Source organism: Procambarus clarkii, chromosome 75 (assembly GCF_040958095.1).
Source record: "Procambarus clarkii isolate CNS0578487 chromosome 75, FALCON_Pclarkii_2.0, whole genome shotgun sequence".
Classification (NCBI taxonomy): Eukaryota; Metazoa; Arthropoda; class Malacostraca; order Decapoda; family Cambaridae; genus Procambarus; species Procambarus clarkii.
In genome coordinates this window covers 15,588,634-15,608,557 of record NC_091224.1, presented here as the reverse complement: position 1 = coordinate 15,608,557, position 19,924 = coordinate 15,588,634, and the positions used below count along the sequence as shown (strand labels likewise).

The 19,924-nt window shown below is 43.4% G+C and overlaps 1 protein-coding gene across 1 annotated transcript in view; it reads left to right on the top strand.

Annotated features, from left to right (window-relative positions):
* LOC123771803 (sodium-coupled monocarboxylate transporter 2) overlaps positions 1 to 19,924 on the top strand; it is a 211,933-nt gene that overhangs the window by 50,691 nt on the left and 141,318 nt on the right. The window contains exon 5 of the mRNA XM_045764531.2: positions 13,982 to 14,194. Coding sequence (XP_045620487.2) covers positions 13,982 to 14,194 — 213 coding nt within the window. The remainder of the gene's footprint in view (positions 1 to 13,981; positions 14,195 to 19,924) is intronic.

The following is a 19,924-nucleotide window of genomic DNA, read 5'->3' as shown; positions in this document are numbered from 1 at the left end:
TGACTAGGACATGCCTTACCCTACAGAGTTCTTCGTCGACTTGCTTCCATTCTGAGCTGTGGCTGAGAGCACGGTCGACATATGCGTTAACAACACTCCTCTTGTACGTGTCTGGGCAGTCGCTGTTGGCATTTAGGCACATTCCTATGTTTGTTTCCTTAGTGTAGACTGCAGTGTGGAAACCTCCGCCCTTTTCCATGACTGTTACATCTAGAAAGGGCAGCTTCCCATCCTTTTCCATCTCGTAAGTGAAACGCAGCACGGAACTCTGCTCAAATGCCTCCTTCAGCTCCTGCAGATGTCTGACATCAGGTACCTGTGTAAAAATGTCGTCAACATACCTGTAGTATATGGCCGGTTTCAAGTTCATGTCGACTAAGACTTTTTGCTCGATGGTACCCATGTAGAAGTTTGCAAACAGGACACCTAGGGGAGAACCCATGGCGACCCCATCTATTTGCTTATACATGTGCCCATCCGGGCTCAAGAAGGGTGCCTCTTTAGTACAAGCTTGGAGTAGTTTCCTCAGAATATTTTCTGGTATGTCAAGAGGAGTACAGGCTGGATCACGATACACTCTGTCGGCTATCATTCCGATTGTCTCGTCCACAGGTACGTTGGTAAACAGCGATTCTACGTCCAACGAGGCTCTTATCCCTGTGGCCCGTGTGCCCCGCAGTAAGTCCACAAATTCCTTTGGAGACTTCAGGCTGAAGGCGCAAGGAACATAAGGAGTCAGCAGGCCGTTGAGTCGCTTCGCCAGTCTGTACGTGGGTGTGGGTATCTGGCTAATGATTGGCCGAAGTGGGTTTCCAGGCTTGTGCGTCTTGACATTTCCATACGCATATCCAGGTTTATATTCCCCAATGATCTTTGGCAGGTGGAGTCCGGATTTCTTGGCGTTCACAGTTTCGATCAGTTTGTTGACCTTTGCTTTTAATTCGGCTGTAGTGTCCTTCGTTACCCTTTGGAACTTAGTTTGGTCAGAGAGTATGATGTTCATTTTCGCCAGATATTCGTCTTTTTTAAGAATGACATATATTGGCGACTTGTCACCTCTCCTGACAACTATCTCCTTGTTCTCACGAAGGCTTTTAGCTGCCGCTTTAAGCTCGGGGGACAGTATGGTGCTTCTGTAGTTGCCTCGATTCTTTCCTCCTTCTGCAATAAGTTCTGCTTGTAAGGTATCTTTGGTAGTGACCTTCTTTTGTGTCTCGAGGTCGAATATGTCGTCCAACAGAATTTCCAACTCTACTTTCCAGGCCATTTCACTCGGTCTGGACATAACATGACAGTTTATGCCCAGGTTTAGGAGAGTGACTTGGTCCTCAGTGAGGTTAATTCCTGCAAGGTTCAGGAAGCCATCTCTTGGTCGTGGAATTGCCATAGGTCCTCCATATAATGTACCCGCATTGAACAACACCTCGACATCCTCACAAACCAACATCACCTCAGCACTGAAACAAGGATTATCAAGAAACTAACAACATTATATGGAGGACCTATGGCAATTCCACGACCAAGAGATGGCTTCCTGAACCTTGCAGGAATTAACCTCACTGAGGACCAAGTCACTCTCCTAAACCTGGGCATAAACTGTCATGTTATGTCCAGACCGAGTGAAATGGCCCGGAAAGTAGAGTTGGAAATTCTGTTGGACGACATATTCGACCTCGAGACACAAAAGAAGGTCACTACCAAAGATACCTTACAAGCAGAACTTATTGCAGAAGGAGGAAAGAATCGAGGCAACTACAGAAGCACCATACTGTCCCCCGAGCTTAAAGCGGCAGCTAAAAGCCTTCGTGAGAACAAGGAGATAGTTGTCAGGAGAGGTGACAAGTCGCCAATATATGTCATTCTTAAAAAAGACGAATATCTGGCGAAAATGAACATCATACTCTCTGACCAAACTAAGTTCCAAAGGGTAACGAAGGACACTACAGCCGAATTAAAAGCAAAGGTCAACAAACTGATCGAAACTGTGAACGCCAAGAAATCCGGACTCCACCTGCCAAAGATCATTGGGGAATATAAACCTGGATATGCGTATGGAAATGTCAAGACGCACAAGCCTGGAAACCCACTTCGGCCAATCATTAGCCAGATACCCACACCCACGTACAGACTGGCGAAGCGACTCAACGGCCTGCTGACTCCTTATGTTCCTTGCGCCTTCAGCCTGAAGTCTCCAAAGGAATTTGTGGACTTACTGCGGGGCACACGGGCCACAGGGATAAGAGCCTCGTTGGACGTAGAATCGCTGTTTACCAACGTACCTGTGGACGAGACAATCGGAATGATAGCCGACAGAGTGTATCGTGATCCAGCCTATACTCCTCTTGACATGCCAGAAAGTATTCTGAGGAAACTACTCCAAGCTTGTACTAAAGAGGCACCCTTTGTTGAGCCCGGATGGGCACATGTATAAGCAAGTAGATGGGGTCGCCATGGGTTCTCCCCTAGGTGTCCTGTTTGCAAACTTCTACATGGGTACCATCGAGCAAAAAGTCTTAGTCGACATGAACTTGAAACCGGCCATATACTGCAGGTATGTTGACGACATTTTTACACAGGTACCTGATGTCAGACATCTGCAGGAGCTGAAGGAGGCATTTGAGCAGAGTTCCGTGCTGCGTTTCACTTACGAGACGGAAAAGGATGGGAAGCTGCCTTTTCTAGATGTAACAGTCATGGAAAAGGGCGGAGGTTTCCACACTGCAGTCTACACTAAGGAAACAAACATAGGAATGTGCCTAAATGCCAACAGCGACTGCCCTGACAGGTACAAGAGGAGTGTTGTTAACGCATACGTCGACCGTGCTCTCAGCCACAGCTCAGAATGGAAGCAAGTCGACGAAGAACTCTGTAGGGTAAGGCAGGTTCTAGTCAATAACGGCTTCTCCAATGGTTTCATCGAAGACATCATAAGAAGGAAAGTGAAAAGCCATGCAACCTCTGAAGAGACAACTAACACAACACCTATACCCCCTATTAGACTATTTTACAGGAACTTCTTTTCCACAGCTCATAAAACGGAGGAAAGGGTCCTGAAAGATATTGTTAATAGGAACGTTATCCCTACAGACAAAAATCAGAGGATACAACTGACGATTTACTATAAAACCAGAAAAACGGCCAGCCTACTCATGAGAAACTCTCCAGACACAAAACAGAACGCTTTAAAAGAGACTAACGTCGTCTATGCCTTCAAATGCCCACTTGGGGACTGTAAGCTCCAAAAAAACCAGTATATAGGCAAGACAACAACATCTCTTTCTAGGCGTTTAACGATGCATAAGCAACAGGGCTCCATTAAGGAACATATAATCTCTTCCCATAACCAAACCATCGCCAGAGAAATCCTAGTAAACAACACAGAAATCATCGATAGATACAGCGATAGCAGGCGGCTTGACGTTTGCGAGGCACTACACATCAAGAAGTCAACACCAGCAATCAACAGCCAATTATTGCACAACTATATTCTACCCACCTCAAGACTCCGCTCCAATATAGAAGCATCAAGAAATATGGACCAATAGGCTTTCTACAAACACTTCTATTCAATACCCATTGTTTCTGTTCTGTCTTGTGTTGATACTTTTAATACCCTATTAATATCCCCTCATGTTCTGTCTTGTGTTAATGCCACATCACTATATGCCACATCATCCCTCCCACCTCACTCAAATGTAGATATAATAGCAGAGATACGTAAGTTCTAATCAGTTGTGTATTTGTGAAGTCTTTGAAAATGTAATAAGTTTTACGAAACGCGCCCGTGTCGCGTCAGACTAGAAATAAAAATGAATTTTGGAGAAGTGTTTTTTGATTTACCTCCAACAGTGAAGCGTAATGTACGAAAGATTGAGAAAATTCGTGTTAGAATTATTAATCTTACTTTTTCGGTCATATTTAATAATATATATATATATATATATATATATATATATATATATATATATATATATATATATATATATATATATATATATATATATGTATATATATATATATATATATATATATATATATATATATATATATATATATATATATATATATATATATTGTGACGGTGTTCCCCCCCCCTTATATTTTTCCCGCGCCAGCTGTAAGAGTCATATCTACTTTACCCGAACGTTCTCTGCCTTCCAGAGAACAATTTGACATAAGTGGGAGCATTAGGTGTTCTCGCATAGCAGAGAAATTAACTAAAGAGGAGTGTTTTGGCCAGTGGCTTAGGCCCTTTTGGACGCCAAGATGGCGCCAACTCCTACGTTTTTGCGCTAAAATATTATGACGTCAGTGGCACCAGATTGGCCAAGAACGGTGACGTGGTACAGGGAGCCAATGAGAAACGCCCCTGGCAAGTGTGACGTCACGAGTGGAGGTAGGTCCGGGCCGTGTGACCCGTGGCGCCAGGAGTTAGATACGACACGTCGTCAAGGGCGGACGTTCGATACGGGGTCCTGTCAGTCTGACAGTATTCGCCCCTCTCCGGTGAATATATGCATCACCAGTGGTCTGCGAGCATCCTGTGAGGTCTTCCTAAACTCCGTGAGGCGGACAGAAGAAGGAATTGACGGGAAACGAGCAACAAGTGATCCAGTGACAGGTGCTTAGCAAAAGTGAAGCCTGGGCAGTGACGTCAGGGACGACTGTACAGTTTCACCAGTCGGGTGATGACGTAGCGGCTGGGCCTGTTCACCATGAGGAAGAAGAACAAACTAGCTGGGAATACGAGCGACTGTGGCCGGGAGTAAGGACTGCAGACGTAGTTGTGAGGAGGAGGCGATGGCCAGGAGACCGACTCCAACCCTTCAAGAGGTTGTGAAGGAGCACGGAGCCTGCAGAGAGAAGCAGTATGGAGAAGACGCGCTTTTTGGGTGTTGGTTGAGGTCCTGGGAAGAGCATCAGTGTGTGTGGGGGTGTTCCCTGCAGCAAGTCATGAGCTGGGACCAGGAGCTTCAATTCAACCCTCAACAGAGGACGAGTCCACATCATTTATGGTGGAAGTAGGTAATTCAGTTTTCCCTCCCATTCCCCTTTAGTTAGCGATTAGCCAGAGTATCTTCTATGTCGTGAGCAGGGCTCACCAATGTCTATGTTTCTAGTAAAACACAGTTGTGAAGGGAGATGCTATAGAGTTCTCACGAGATATATATATATGGTGTGTGATTGCACCTGTGGTTTGATGAAGAGATTACTGTGACGAGGACATTAATATTTACATGTCATTTATATTATAAGTTGGTGCCAGAGGTTATATATATAAATATACAAATTAATAGTGTAAGGTTGTGTGCCTAGAGTTACCTCGTTATTGTAAATATTGATAAAGTGAACTATATATACTGGAGTTATTAAATAATATATTCATATGTCTAGTGGTTAACTGTGATTATGCCAGTGTTGTGATATACAGTGAATACGAGGGAATAATAGGCGCCTCAAATTGATTAGTATTCCCTGGGGCCACTACTATATTACTACTATTCCACTGAGGTGTTACTGGACACGGTAAACACCAGTTGGCGACCTATAGTGAGTGGTAGAGGCCTCTGTCAGGGCGGGCACATGATCAAGTGAAGTGATCGTGTTCTCACTCATCTTTAGGCTACGAGGCCAGCCGGAGACAGACTGAGAGACTCTCCTGGTGAATAGTGGCACCGTGAGGATCGAGTGCAGACCCGTGGGGGCTACAGTAAGTAACGTTTATCACTACTAATACTTGGTGGTGACTGGCTAGAGAGAGAGACACCCCGACATTGGCCACCTCGCCAGGATTACGATTACGATTGTGGTGCTTGATAGTGGCCAAAGGAATTAGGTACAGGTAACAGGTATTCACTCATAGCACAAGTATGGAGGACGAGAAGGTAGCAAGGTTTATTGACACCAGGGATGAACAGGTGCTGGAGGATTGCACCAAGGTGCAGCTGCAGTTAATAGCTGACCACTTTGGAATCCAGTTGAGATCCTCCAAAGTGGGAGAAAGGAGGCTTGAGATTGTGGCACAGCTCAAGGCCCGAGATGAGGCTTCAAGGGAGGAACGGCCACAGACACCTGCCAGTGCAAGGGAGAATTTTTGCATTGGTGGAAGCAGTAGGGGATCCATCGGCAGCCGGCGCAGCGTCAAGCTGGAGATGTTGAAGCTGCAGCTGGAGGCACAGCTGCGCAGGGAAGAGCGTGAGCATGAAGCACAGCTGAAGCATGAAGAACGAGAAGCACAGCTGCAGCGTGAAGAACAAGAAGCACAGCTGAAGCGTGAAGAACGAGAAGCACAGCTGAGATGGGAGGAGCGCGAGCTGGAAGCCAAGCTGAAGAATGTACCCGTTCGCCAGGTAAATCTTATGCAGAGACGGCGAGGGACATGGAAAGAAGATTTCTGAAGTGGTTGAAAGCTGAAGGAGCTAAATCAGCTTAGGACATCAAACAGCTAATGGTCATGAAAAAATTTATGTCCGTGCTCTCTCCTGAGATCAGGATTAGAGTCAAGGAGGCGAACATAAAAGACCTGAGGGCTGCTGCTGACAGAGCCGACATGTTGGAGGAAGCCTTGCGACCATGCACAGAGGGACTGCACAGGCCGCCGGTGTACTCTGGCTATGGGAGTGGTTTTAGGAAGACGGACGGATGGAGGACAGGAACGAGTTCTCCCAAGTCCCACCTCTCGAGTGGAGACGGTAGGGGACTGAAAAGTTCTGTGGAACCAGTCAAGAAGCCCCTAGCTGAGAGTGCCGGATCTGTTGTTGTGCCGAGGGACGCTACAAGGGAGACGACGGAAGGCGCGAGGAAGACCCATGGAGCGACGGTCTCTGGTGGTGTTGCCAGGGCGAGAGGTGGTGGAAGGTCACCGCCAAGAAGGGTCCGCTGCTACAACTGTGGAGGATATGGACATTTCGCGTGGGATTGCAAACGCCCTAACCAGCGTGGGAACGTTGCTTTCGTTAGGATGGAGGACCAAGTGGCCGAGAACGTGCGGGGTGAGTCAGTACCAAGTGTGGAGAAGAAAATTCACCCGTTCGTGTGTGAGGGGATGGAAAGGATGGGAGAGGCAGAACCCGTTCCTGTGAAGATATTGAGGGACACCGGGGCTGATTTTACCCTGGTGAGTAGAACCCTGTTCCCCGAGGGTTATGAGAATACCAGTGTGGGGGTGGCTGTTGTGACCACTGTGGGAGGCCCAGTGAGGATGCCCCTGCACAAGGTAACATTGGATTCTGATTATGGCTATTAGACCCTAGTGGTAGGGGTCTGCGCGTCAATGCCCAAGATGGAGGCGCAAGTCATCGAAGGGAATGACACCTGTGGAAGATGTGTCCTCCCTAACCTCGTGAAGGGCGAGGAGTGCTTGGAGCACTACAGAGAGAAAGGCGCATTATTAGACGCCTGTGGGAACGGGAAGGGAATCGCCGAGGTGGCGTTCCCTGTATGCGCTGTGATCCCAAGGCGGTGCAACGAGCTTGGAGTGAGTGAATCTGATGGGGCTGAAGAAGAGACGTCTGACAGCCTGGGGGTCGATCACCTCTTCCTGGAACTCGGAGAACAGGTGGAGGGCGAAGGCAACCTGGATGGTGAGCTACAGGTGACCCTCGCCAGTTCTCTTGGGGTGGACCGCGCTCGTCTGGGGGAGTTACAGCAGGTGGAGTTCCCAGAGTTGATTCGGGAGGCCAAAGGAGGACGTGCTGGTCCTGAGAGTGCCACACATTGTTATCTGCAAGATGGGATGCTGATGAGACAATGGAGGCCTGTGAGAATGGAGGCCAGAGAGGAATCACTAGGTATGAGGCACCAGATAGTGTTGCCGGCCCAGTGCAGAGCGGCAGTGCTGGATCTGTCGCACTCTGAGGATTCTGCAGGTAATCTGGGAGTGACCAAGACTCTATGCAAGATCAGGGACCATTTCTACTGGCCGGGTATGGACGCCGATGTGAGGCGTCACTGTAAGACTTGCTTACCTTGTCACAGAGCAGGAAAGAATGTACCAGCGATACCAAAGGCCCCATTAGTCCCTGTTCCTGCATCTGGGCCAGCGTTTGAATGTCTGTTGGTCGACGGGGTTGGACCGTTGCCACGGACGAGAAAGGGAAACACCTACCTGATGACCATCATGTGTGCGGCGACAAGGTTCCCGGAAGCAGTCCCGATGCGATGCTTAACGTCAAAAGGTGTAGCAGGGCAGTTGCAGCGTTTTATCTCTTGGGTGGGAATGCTCAGGGAAATCCAGACGGACTGTGGGAGCGTATTCCAGTCCAAGTGGTTTAGACAGACCGTGTCGAATTGGGGAGTAACTCAGATTCGGTCGTCGCCCTACCGACCGCAGTTGCAAGGGGCGATCGAAAGGTTTCACTCCACACTGAAAACCATTCTGAGAGTGTTCTGTGTGGAACGAGGAGCCGAGTGGGATGAGGCAGTGTACCCTGCATTGTTTGCTATACGGAATACTGTAGTGGAGTCACTGGGTTTCTCACCGTTCCAACTGGTATATGGACATGAGGTACGGAGTCCTCTATCCATGCTGAGAGAGCAATGGGCGCCAGGAGTGACCGTGGGAACGGTCAGCGAATATGTGCAGAAATTTAAGGAGCGTCTCGCATTGGCGAAAGAGCTAGCAGGAAAGCATTTGAAGGAGGCGCAGCGAAAGATGTCAGAGTTGTACGACAAGAAAGCTACGCCAAGAGAGTTCCAGGTTGGGTCCCAGGTTATGGTGTTACTGCCAGGGAAGAGCCGTGTGACCGAGTCACGATTTGAGGGACCGTATAAGGTGCTAAGACGATTGGGTCCAGTAAGCTATGAAGTCAGCAAGCCGGACAGACCCCGCAAGACACAGGTGTGTCACATTGACCGTTTGAAGCCTTTCTACCCTGAAGAAGGAGGAGCCGCCGTGCAGGACGGAACAATGCCACGAGAACTACAGCAGAAAGTGGTCTTATGCGTGCAGGTGAATCAAGAGATTCCAGCAGAGGAAGGAAAATGGTCCAGGGCGGACGGCACCCATCTCTCCAATGCGGAGAGTTGGGAGAATATCGGAGTCAAGCTTCAACACCTGGAAGAAAGACAGAGAGCGGATCTGTTGAGAGAGAATGCATCTCTTTTTACCGACATGCCCCGACGCCACAAGAGTGTGACGCACGAGGTAGAGGTGAGGGACGCCAGGCCCATTAAACAGAGTGCTTATAGGGTCAGCCCTGAGAAGCGAGAATTGATGAGGAAAGAGGTAGAGTACCTTCTTGAGAATGACCTTGCTGAGCCTAGCAACAGCGAGTGGAGTTCCCCGTGTTTGCTGGTTAAGAAAGCGACCGTACATATCGCTTTTGCACGGACTACAGGAAGGTGAACTCCATCACTGTGGCAGATTCCCACCCCATGCCCAGGGTAAGTGACTGCATCGATCAGGTGGGTAGTGCCAGATATGTGTCCAAGGTCGACCTGCTCAAGGGGTATTACCAAATCTCGTTAACTCCCGAGGCTAGAAAGATATCAGCTTTTGTGACACCAGATGGACTGTATCAGTATAAAGTGTTGCCCTTCGGGATGAAGAACAGCGGGAGTTGTTTTCAACGTATGATGAACGAGTGGCTGAGAGGAGCCGAAGGCTGCACTGTATACATTGACGATATAGTAATGTACTCCGACGATTGGGAGGCACACCTAGAGCGACTCAGGGAGCTGTTCAGGAGGCTGGAAGATGCTAACCTGACCGTGAATCTAGCCAAGAGTGAGTTTGGGAAGGCCCATCTAGAATACCTAGGCTTCGTCATCGGTCAAGGAGAGGTTACCCTTGTGGACCACAAGGTATCAGCTATTAGAGAGTACCCAATACCCAGGACACGGAAGGAATTGCTGAGGAATCTTGGGATGATTGGATACTATCGTGGTTTCTGTAAGATCTTTTCCATGATAGCGCATCCTCTGACGGATGCGCTATCATGGAAAAGTTCTAAGAATACACGATGGAAGTGGGGAGAGGCCTGCCAGGAATCTTTCGAGAAGACGAAGAACCTATTGACAGAGGCCCAAGTGTTGATATCCCCAGATTTTACAGCCAGGTTCATTTTGTATGTAGATGCCAGTGATGTAGGGATAGGAGCCATGTTGGCCCAGGAAAAGAGCGAGGTACATAGGCTTGTCGCATTTTACACCAAGAAATTCGTGAAGCGTGTCTATAGTACCGTCGAAAAGGAGGCTTTGGCTTTAGTAATGGCCCTAAAGCACTTCGACGTGTATGTGGGAGGAGGGGCGAGGCCTGTTCTCGTTTTTACAGATCACAACCCTCTGACTGTCTTGTACAAGATGAGAAACTCCAACCAGAGTCTGACAAGGTGGGCATTACTACTACAAGAATACTGCTTAGAAATTAAGCACATCAGAGGGAAGGACAACGTGGTAGCGGATGTCCTTTCCCGAGAACACTAAACCAATATGACTCTTATTTTAAGGGGAGGGGTATGTGACGGTGTTCCCCCCCATATATTTCTCCCACGCCAGCTGTAAGAGTCAAATCTACTTTACCCGAACGTTCTCTGCCTTCCAGAGAACAATTTGACATATGTGGGAGCATGAGGTGTTCTCGCATAGGAGAGAAATTAACTAAAGAAGAGTGTTTTGGCCAGTGACTTAGGCCCTCTTGGATGCCAAGATGGCGCCGACTCCTACGTTTTCGCGCCAAAATGTTATGACGTCAGTGGCACCAGATTGGCCAAGAACGGTGACGTGGTACAGGGAGCGAATGAGAAACGCCCCTGGCAAGTGTGACGTCATGACTGGAGGTAGGTCCGGGCCGTGCGTCGCCGTGGCACCAGGAGTTAGATACGACACGTCGTCAAGGGCGGACGTGCGATAGGGGAGGGTCCTGTCAGTCTGACAGTAATCGCCCCTCTCCGGTGAATATACGCATCACCAGTGGTCTGCGAGCATCCTGTGAGGTCTTCGTAAACTCCGTGAGGCGGACAGAAGAAGGAATTGACGGGAAACGAGCAACAAGTGATCCAGTGACAGGTGCTTAGCAAAAGTGAAGCCTGGGCAGTGACGTCAGGGACGACTGTACAGTTTCACCAGTCGGGTGATGACGTAGCGGCTGGGCCTGTTCACCATGAGGAAGAAGAACAAACTAGCTGGGAATACGAGCGACTGTGGCCGGGAGTAAGGACTGCAGACGTAGTTGTGAGGAGGAGGCGATGGCCAGGAGACCGACTCCAACCCTTCAAGAGGTTGTGGAGGAGCACGGAGCCTGCAGAGAGAAGCAGTATGGAGAAGACGTGCTTTTTGGGTGTTGGTTGAGGTCCTAGGAAGAACATCAGTGTGTGTGGGGGTGTTCCCTACAGCAAGTCGTGAGCTGGGACCAGGAGCTTCAATTCAACCCTCAACAGAGGATGTTAAATTGAGGTCCACATCATTTATGGTGAAAGTAGGTAATTCAGTTTTCCCTCCCATTCCCCTTTAGTTAGCGATTAGCCAGAGTATCTTCTATGTCGTGAGCAGGGCTCACCAATGTCTGTGTTTCTAGTAAGACACAGTTGTGAAGGGAGATGCTATAGAGCTCTCACGAGATATATATATATGGTGTGTGATTGCACCTGTGGTTTGATGAAGAGATTACTGTGACGAGGACATTTATATTTACATGTCATTTATATTATAAGTTCGTGCCAGAGGTTATATATATAAATATACAAATTAATAGTGTAAGGCTGTGTGCCTAGAGTTACCTCGTTATTGTAAATATTGATAAAGTGAACTATATATACTGGAGTTATTAAATAATATATTCATATGTCTAGTGGTTAACTGTGATTATGCCAGTGTTGTGATATACTGTGAATACAAGGGAATAATAGGCGCCTCACGCCAATAGTGTGAGTATAGTGAGGAAGTGAGCAGTGTGAGGAACAGTGAGGAGTGTGAGTGGACGTGCCAAGTGAATGACGTGCCACGTGAATGTTTGGCAACTCGCGAGTTGCCAAACATTCGATAACACTGCATGTGGAGCGTGGGAAGGTAGTTGTGCTATTTGGGTTCGAGGCCCACTGGTGGGTGGTGTTTAAAGTTTATATATAATATATATATATATATATATATATATATATATATATATATATATATATATATATATATATATATATATATATATATATATATATATATATGTCGTACCTAGTAGCCAGAACTCACTTCTCAGCCTACTATTCAAGGCCCGATTTGCCTAATAAACCAAGTTTTCCTGAATTAATATATTTACTATAATTTTTTTCTTATGAAATGATAAAGCAACCCTTTTCTCTATGTATGAGGTCAATTTTTTGTTATTGGAGTTAAAATTAACGTAGATATATGACCGAACCTAACCAACCCTACCTAACCTAACCTAACCTATATTTATAGGTAAGGTTAGGTTAGGTAGCCAAAAAAAGCTAGGTTAGGTTAGGTTAGGTAGGTTAGGTAGACGAAAAAACATTAATTCATGAAAACTTGGCTTATTAGGCAAATCGGGCCTTGAATAGTAGGCTGAGAAGTGCGTTCTGGCTATTAGGTACGACATATATATATATATATATATGTCGTACCTAGTAGCCAGAACTCACTTCTCAGCCTACTATTCAAGGCCCGATTTGCCTAATAAGCCAAGTTTTCCTGAATTAATATATTTACTATAATTTTTTTCTTATGAAATGATAAAGCAACCCTTTTCTCTATGTATGAGGTCAATTTTTTTTTATTGGAGTTAAAATTAACGTAGATATATGACCAAACCTAACCCACCCTACCTAACCTAACCTAACCTATATTTATAGGTAAGGTTAGGTTAGGTAGCCAAAAAAAGCTAGGTTAGGTTAGGTTAGGTAGGTTAGGTAGACGTAAAAACATTAATTCATGAAAACTTGGCTTATTAGGCAAATCGGGCCTTGAATAGTAGGCTGAGAAGTGCGTTCTGGCTATTAGGTACGACATATATATATATATATATATATATATATATATATATATATATATATATATATATATATATATATATATATATGTCGTACCTAGTAGCCAGAACGCACTTCTCAGCCTACTATTCAAGGCCCGATTTGCATAATAAGCCAAGTTTTCATGAATTAATTGTTTATCGACTACCTAACCTACCTAACCTAACCTAACCTAACTTTTTCGGCTACCTAACCCAACCTAACCTATAAAGATAGGTTAGGTAGGGTTGGTTAGGTTCGGTCATATATCTATGTTAATTTTAACTCCAATAAAAAAAAATTGACCTCATACATAATGAAATGGGTAGCTTTATCATTTCATAAGAAAAAAATTAGAGAAAATATAATAATTCAGTAAAACTTGGCTTATTAGGCAAATCGGGCCTTGCATAGTAGGCCGAGAAGTGCATTCTGGCTACTAGGTACGACATATATATATATATATATATGTCGTACCTAGTAGCCAGAACTCACTTCTCAGCCTACTATTCAAGGCCCAATTTGCCTAATAAGCCAAGTTTTCAGGAATTAATATATTTACTATATTTTTTTTCATATGAAATGAGAAAGCTACCCTTTTCACTATGTATGAGGTCAATTTTTTTTTATTGGAGTTAAAATTAACGTAGATATATGACCGAACCTAACCAACCCTACCTAACCTAACCTAACCTATATATATAGGTAAGGTTAGGTTAGGTAGCCAAAAAAAGCTAGGTTAGGTTAGGTTAGGTAGGTTAGGTAGACGAAAAAACATTAATTCATAAAAACTTGGCTTATTAGGCAAATCGGGCCTTGCATAGTAGGCTGAGAAGTGAGTTCTGGCTACTAGGTACGACATATATATATATATATATATATATATATATATATATATATATATATATATATATATATATATATATATATATATATATATATATATATATATATATATATATATATTTATGTGTTTATTTAACTTTTAAAACATCTATGAATAGTAATTATATTGGTTGTTCCAGACACTGATCATGTATGCCAGTATTATATGCGTCATCGTCAAGGGAACTCTAGATGTCGGTGGTTTCAGCGCCGTGTGGGCCAGGAACGCAGAGAGCGGCCGGACACAACTGATCGACTTCGATCCAGATCCCACCACCAGACATACCTTTTGGTCGCTGGTTATTGGGGGATACTTCACCTGGATCTCCGTCTACGGCGTCAACCAGGCGCAGGTACAGTCCAGGAAATGTGTTCTTTTACCCCTCTGTTTCGTGGAACGTGCAGAATGTCAAAGCCGTGTTTGTTGTTGCTGTTGTTGTTTTAGATTCAGCTGCTCGTAACCCAAAATTCGAAGTGTTGTATATGTGGTGTTTTTTGTTGTAGTATTAATGGATTAGAGTATGAATGAATAGGCGCTTTGTAACGAAGAGTCTCATTGGTCCAAACACCACACACTAGTTATATAATTCACACTCCTATTGAAAGGTGCTAAGTGTAGAACAGTGAGTAAAATATTTATATATGTAGATTAGTGAAAAAGGGCTCTTCTTTTGTGCTTAATATTTGATTGACCTTTTATGTAAACGATATTACGTATGATAGTCTTACATATTGCCATTTGGGTGTTGAGGCAGAGACGACGTGACATCATTCACACAAACCTGAACGTCGTTGGCTGTCAATGAATCAACAACACACAGCTTATTTTCAAGATAAAAGAGTTTGTAAACATTTTAATTTGGAATATAGCTGATGAGACTAAAAGACTACTTGTAGTCAATCTCGAGCCTGTTGTTGATGTGATGATGTGTACTGAATTTTGTAACTATCTCATCAGGACTGTAACTTGTTTAGCTCAATGAATTTTGGGGGTCCATCCCTGAACCCATTATGTTCCTCTTTAACCCCTTTCCACTACCGCCCACAGAATGGGTGATAGATGCATAATAAATAAACTTAACTAAATTAGTCGATATACTTTATACGAATAATGTTATCAAGAACTAATTAAACTTCAATATTAGAAGTAGACAAGAGAACCAGAAAGTATTACAATTCATAATCATTTATTATTACTGATGCTGGAAAACCGAATGAAATGAATAGGGGTTATGTGACCTGTGTATCTCACATCGGGCCTGAGTTTTCTGTTGGAGGGTGAAGGCGTTAAGAATACCGGGCCCCCTTCCAGGACCTCAATGTCCGGGGTTTTGTCCTGCCACCTGATGTGGCGGAATCTGCATAAACAGCTCAAGTGAAAGGTATTTAGTTGTTCGGCATGTCTGCTGTTGACAGCCCAGGTCACGCTGGTGTAGAGAAGGGTGGTGAGAACCACTGCACAGTAGACCTACAGTTTAGTGGTATGGCTGAGACCCCTCCACTCCCAGACATTCTCATGGAATCTTCCAAAGGCAGCGCTGGCCTTGGCGATCCTGTTGTTGACTTCTGCTTCTATGTTCATCGCTTTTGAGAGTATGGTGCCAAGATAGGTGAAGTTGTCAACTGACTGCAGGTTGACAACTGACCCTTGACAGTGATGTATGGTTCCTGGTAGGGTATTCCGGGCGTCGGTTAGTATATGACTTCAGTCCTTTTAGTGCTGGTGATAAGACCGAAGTTGTCGCAGTCTTGTGAGAAGCAGTCCATTTCGTGGTGCATCATTTGCTCTGTGGTGGCGTTGAAGGCGCAGTCATTAGTGAATAGGAAGTTTCTTATGACAGTTTCCTTCACTTTTGTAACAGCCTGTTAGCGCTTGAGGTTGAACAGCCTACCGTCAATCCTTTAGCTGATGGGTTTTACATCCTGACAATTACGGAAGACATCAGTGAGCATTGCCGAGAGTACATTCTGAAGAGTGTTGGGGCGAGAACTCAGCCCTGCTGCACACCGTTCGTAACTGGGATGGCTTTTGACTCATCTCCATCGTCCAGTACTTTCGGCCTCATGCCATCGTCCAGTACTTTCGGCCTCATGCCATCGTGGAACTGCCGGACAATCACAAGGTTTGGTCAGAACAGCCAAACGTTCCCATTAACTTCCACATGCCATATCTGCTGACCGTATCAAAGATGTTGATCAAGTCGACAGAGGTCACGAAGAGGTCGTTACGTTGCTATTGGTATTTTTCTTGGAGGGATTGGGATGGGGCGAAAAGCATTGCCAATTGCAATGGCTTTGTGGAAGGGAATTTAATTGAGTCTACGCTAATTAGTCAATGTCCAAATCTTCTCAATGTTAGTACTGGTATGTACAAACTTGACCCTGTTTTAAGTTACAATATTGCACAACAGTTTAAGAAAACACTCTGAAAGGGAGGCTTACAATGTCTCATTACAATTTTATATTCATTTATTGTGTGTTCATGAGGCTTTTCTTTAATCTTATACCTTATTCTCTGACCGCTTAATCCTCTTTGACCTCTCCTGTTTCTGGTAATCCTTTCCCTAGAGATGGGTTGGTCAGGTTCCTTGGTGCTGGCCTGCATCCACTCTCTCTTCCTCTAGTCAGTCTGATGTTGACAACGGCTTTAACAGGCCGAAACGTTCATCTCTCTTTCACATTTCTTTGTGGTTTTTCCGCATATATAAATATATATATATATATATATATATATATATATATATATATATATATATATATATATATATATATATATATGTATATATATATATATATATATATATATATATATATATATATATATATATATATATATATATTGTAGGCCGTCGGACTCGGCCTACTATGCAAGGTCCGATTTACCTAATAAGCCAAGATTTCCTGAATTTACATATTTTTCAATTTTTTCTTATGAAATGATAAATCTGTCTATTTCATTATGAATAAGTTAATTTGTTTAAATTTGAGTTAAAACTAACGTAGATATATGACCGAACCAACCAACCCTACCTAAACCTACCTAACCTAACCTATCTAAACCTAACCTAAACTAACACAACTACATCAATAATTTATGTTCCTAATATAATAAAATAATAATAATTAAAATAAACAAATTGGAAACAATTTATTAAAAATAAAAAAATCACTCGGCCAATTAGGCAAATTTGGCCTTCCATAGTAGGCCAAGAAGTGCGTTCTGGCTACTAGGTATGACATATATATGTGTATATATGTGGATATATATATATATATATATATATATATATATATATTTATATATATATATATATATATATATATATATATATATATATATATATATATATATATATATATATATATATATATATATATATATATATATATATATATATATGTCGTACCTTGTAGCCAGAACGCACTTTTCAGCCTACTATGCAAGGCCCGATTTGCCTAATAAGCCAAGCTTTCCTGAATTAATATATTTTCTCTAATTTTTTTCTTATGAAATGATAAAGCTACCCATTTCATTATGTATGAGGTCAATTTTTTGTTTATTGGAGTTAAAATTAACGTAGATATATGACAGAACCTAACCAACCCTACCTAACCTAACCTAACCTATCTTTATAGGTTAGGTTAGGTTAGGTAGCCGAAAAAGTTAGGTTAGGTTAGGTTAGGTAGGTTAGGTAGTCGAAAAACAATTAATTCATGAAAACTTAATTCATGAAAACTAATTCATGAAAAGAGGAACACAAATGCAAACAAGCCTGAATGGTCCCCACGACTATATTCAACTAATTAAGCGGATTAAGGCGTCCCTGTACATACCAGTTGCGTTGCTCCTGGTAGTATGGGTTCGAGTCACTTCTGGGGTGTGAGTTTTCAGTTGTATGTAGTCCTGGGGACCATTCAGGCTTGTTTGCATTTGTGTTCCTCACGTGTGCCCCAAAGAATGAGGTGATTTGATAAAATGCTATGCCCAAGATTACCATCCGAGTGCCGGTGGGGAAGTGGTTCAAATAGCTTCGGCTATCATTTCCTTATGTCCGGTCGTGATGGTCAAGCGGATTAAGGCGTCCCTGTACATACCAGTTGCATTGCTCCTGGCAGTATGGGTTCGAGTCACTTCTGGGGTGTGAGTTTTCAGTTGTATATAGTCCTGGGGACCATTCAGGCTTGTTTGCATTTGTGTTCCTCACGTGTGCCCCAAAGAATGAGGTAATTTGATAAAATGCTTTGCCCAAGATTACCATCTGAGTGCCGGCGGGGAAGTGGTTCAAATAGCTTCGGCTATCACTTCCTTATGTCCGGTCGTGATGGTCAAGGGGATTAAGGCGTCCCTGTACATACCAGTTGCGTTGCTCCTGGCAGTATGGGTTCGAGTCACTTCTGGGGTGTGAGTTTTCAGTTGTATATAGTCCTGGGGACCATTCAGGCTTGTTTGCATTTGTGTTCCTCACGTGTGCCCCAAAGAATGAGGTGATTTGATAAAATGCTATGCCCAAGATTACCATCCGAGTGCCGGTGGGGAAGTGGTTCAAATAGCTTCGGCTATCATTTCCTTATGTCCGGTCGTGATGGTCAAGCGGATTAAGGCGTCCCTGTACATACCAGTTGCGTTGCTCCTGGCAGTATGGGTTCGAGTCACTTCTGGGGTGTGAGTTTTCAGTTGTATATAGTCCTGGGGACCATTCAGGCTTGTTTGCATTTGTGTTCCTCACGTGTGCCCCAAAGAATGAGGTAATTTGATAAAATGCTTTGCCCAAGATTACCATCTGAGTGCCGGCGGGGAAGTGGTTCAAATAGCTTCGGCTATCACTTCCTTATGTCCAGTCGTGATGGTCAAGGGGATTAAGGCGTCCCTGTACATACCAGTTGCGTTGCTCCTGGCAGTATGGGTTCGAGTCACTTCTGGGGTGTGAGTTTTCAGTTGTATATAGTCCTGGGGACCATTCAGGCTTGTTTGCATATATATATATATATATATATATATATATATATATATATATATATATATATATATATATATATATATGTCGTACCTAGTAGCCAGAACGCACTTCTCTGCCTACTATGCAAGGCCCGATTTGCCTAATAAGCCAAGTTTTCCTGAATTTATATATTTTTTCATTTTTTTTCTAATGAAATGATAAAGATATCCATTTCATTGTGTATGAGTTAATTTTCCTAAATTTGAGTTAAAACTAACGTAGATATATGACCCAACCAAAGCAACCCAACCTAACCTAACCTATCTTAACCTAACCTAATCTAACACAACTAATTCAATAATGTATGTTCTTAATATAATATATTAATTTAATAATAATTCAAATAAACTGATTGGATAGCTTTATCATTTCATAAGAAAAAAAATTTGAAAAATATATAAATTCAGGAAAACTTGGCTCTTTAGGCAAATCGAGCCTAGGCCGAGTACGACGTTTTGGCTACTAGGTACAACATATATATATATATATATATATATATATATATATATATATATATATATATATATATATATATATATATATATATATATATATATATATATATATATATATATATATATATATATATATATATATATATGTCGTACCTAGTAGCCAGAACGCACTTCTCAGCCTACTATGCAAGGCCCGATTTGCCTAATAAGCCAAGTTTTACTGAATTAATATATTTTCTCAAATTTTTTTCTTATGAATTGATAAAGCTACCCATTTCATTATGTATGAGGTCAATTTTTTTTTATTGGAGTTAAAATTAACGTAGATATATGACCGAACCTAACCAACCCTACCTAACCTAACCTATCTTTATAGGTTAGGTTAGGTTAGGTAGCCAAAAAAGTTAGGTTAGGTTAGGTTAGGTAGGTTAGGTAGTCGAAAAACAATTAATTCAAGAAAACTTGGCTTATTAGGCAAATTGGGCCTTGCATAGTAGGCTGAGAAGTGCGTTCTGGCTACTAGGTACGACATATATATATATATATATATATATGCAAACAAGCCTGAATGGTCCCCAGGACTATATACAACTGAAAACTCACACCCCAGAAGTGACTCGAACCCATACTC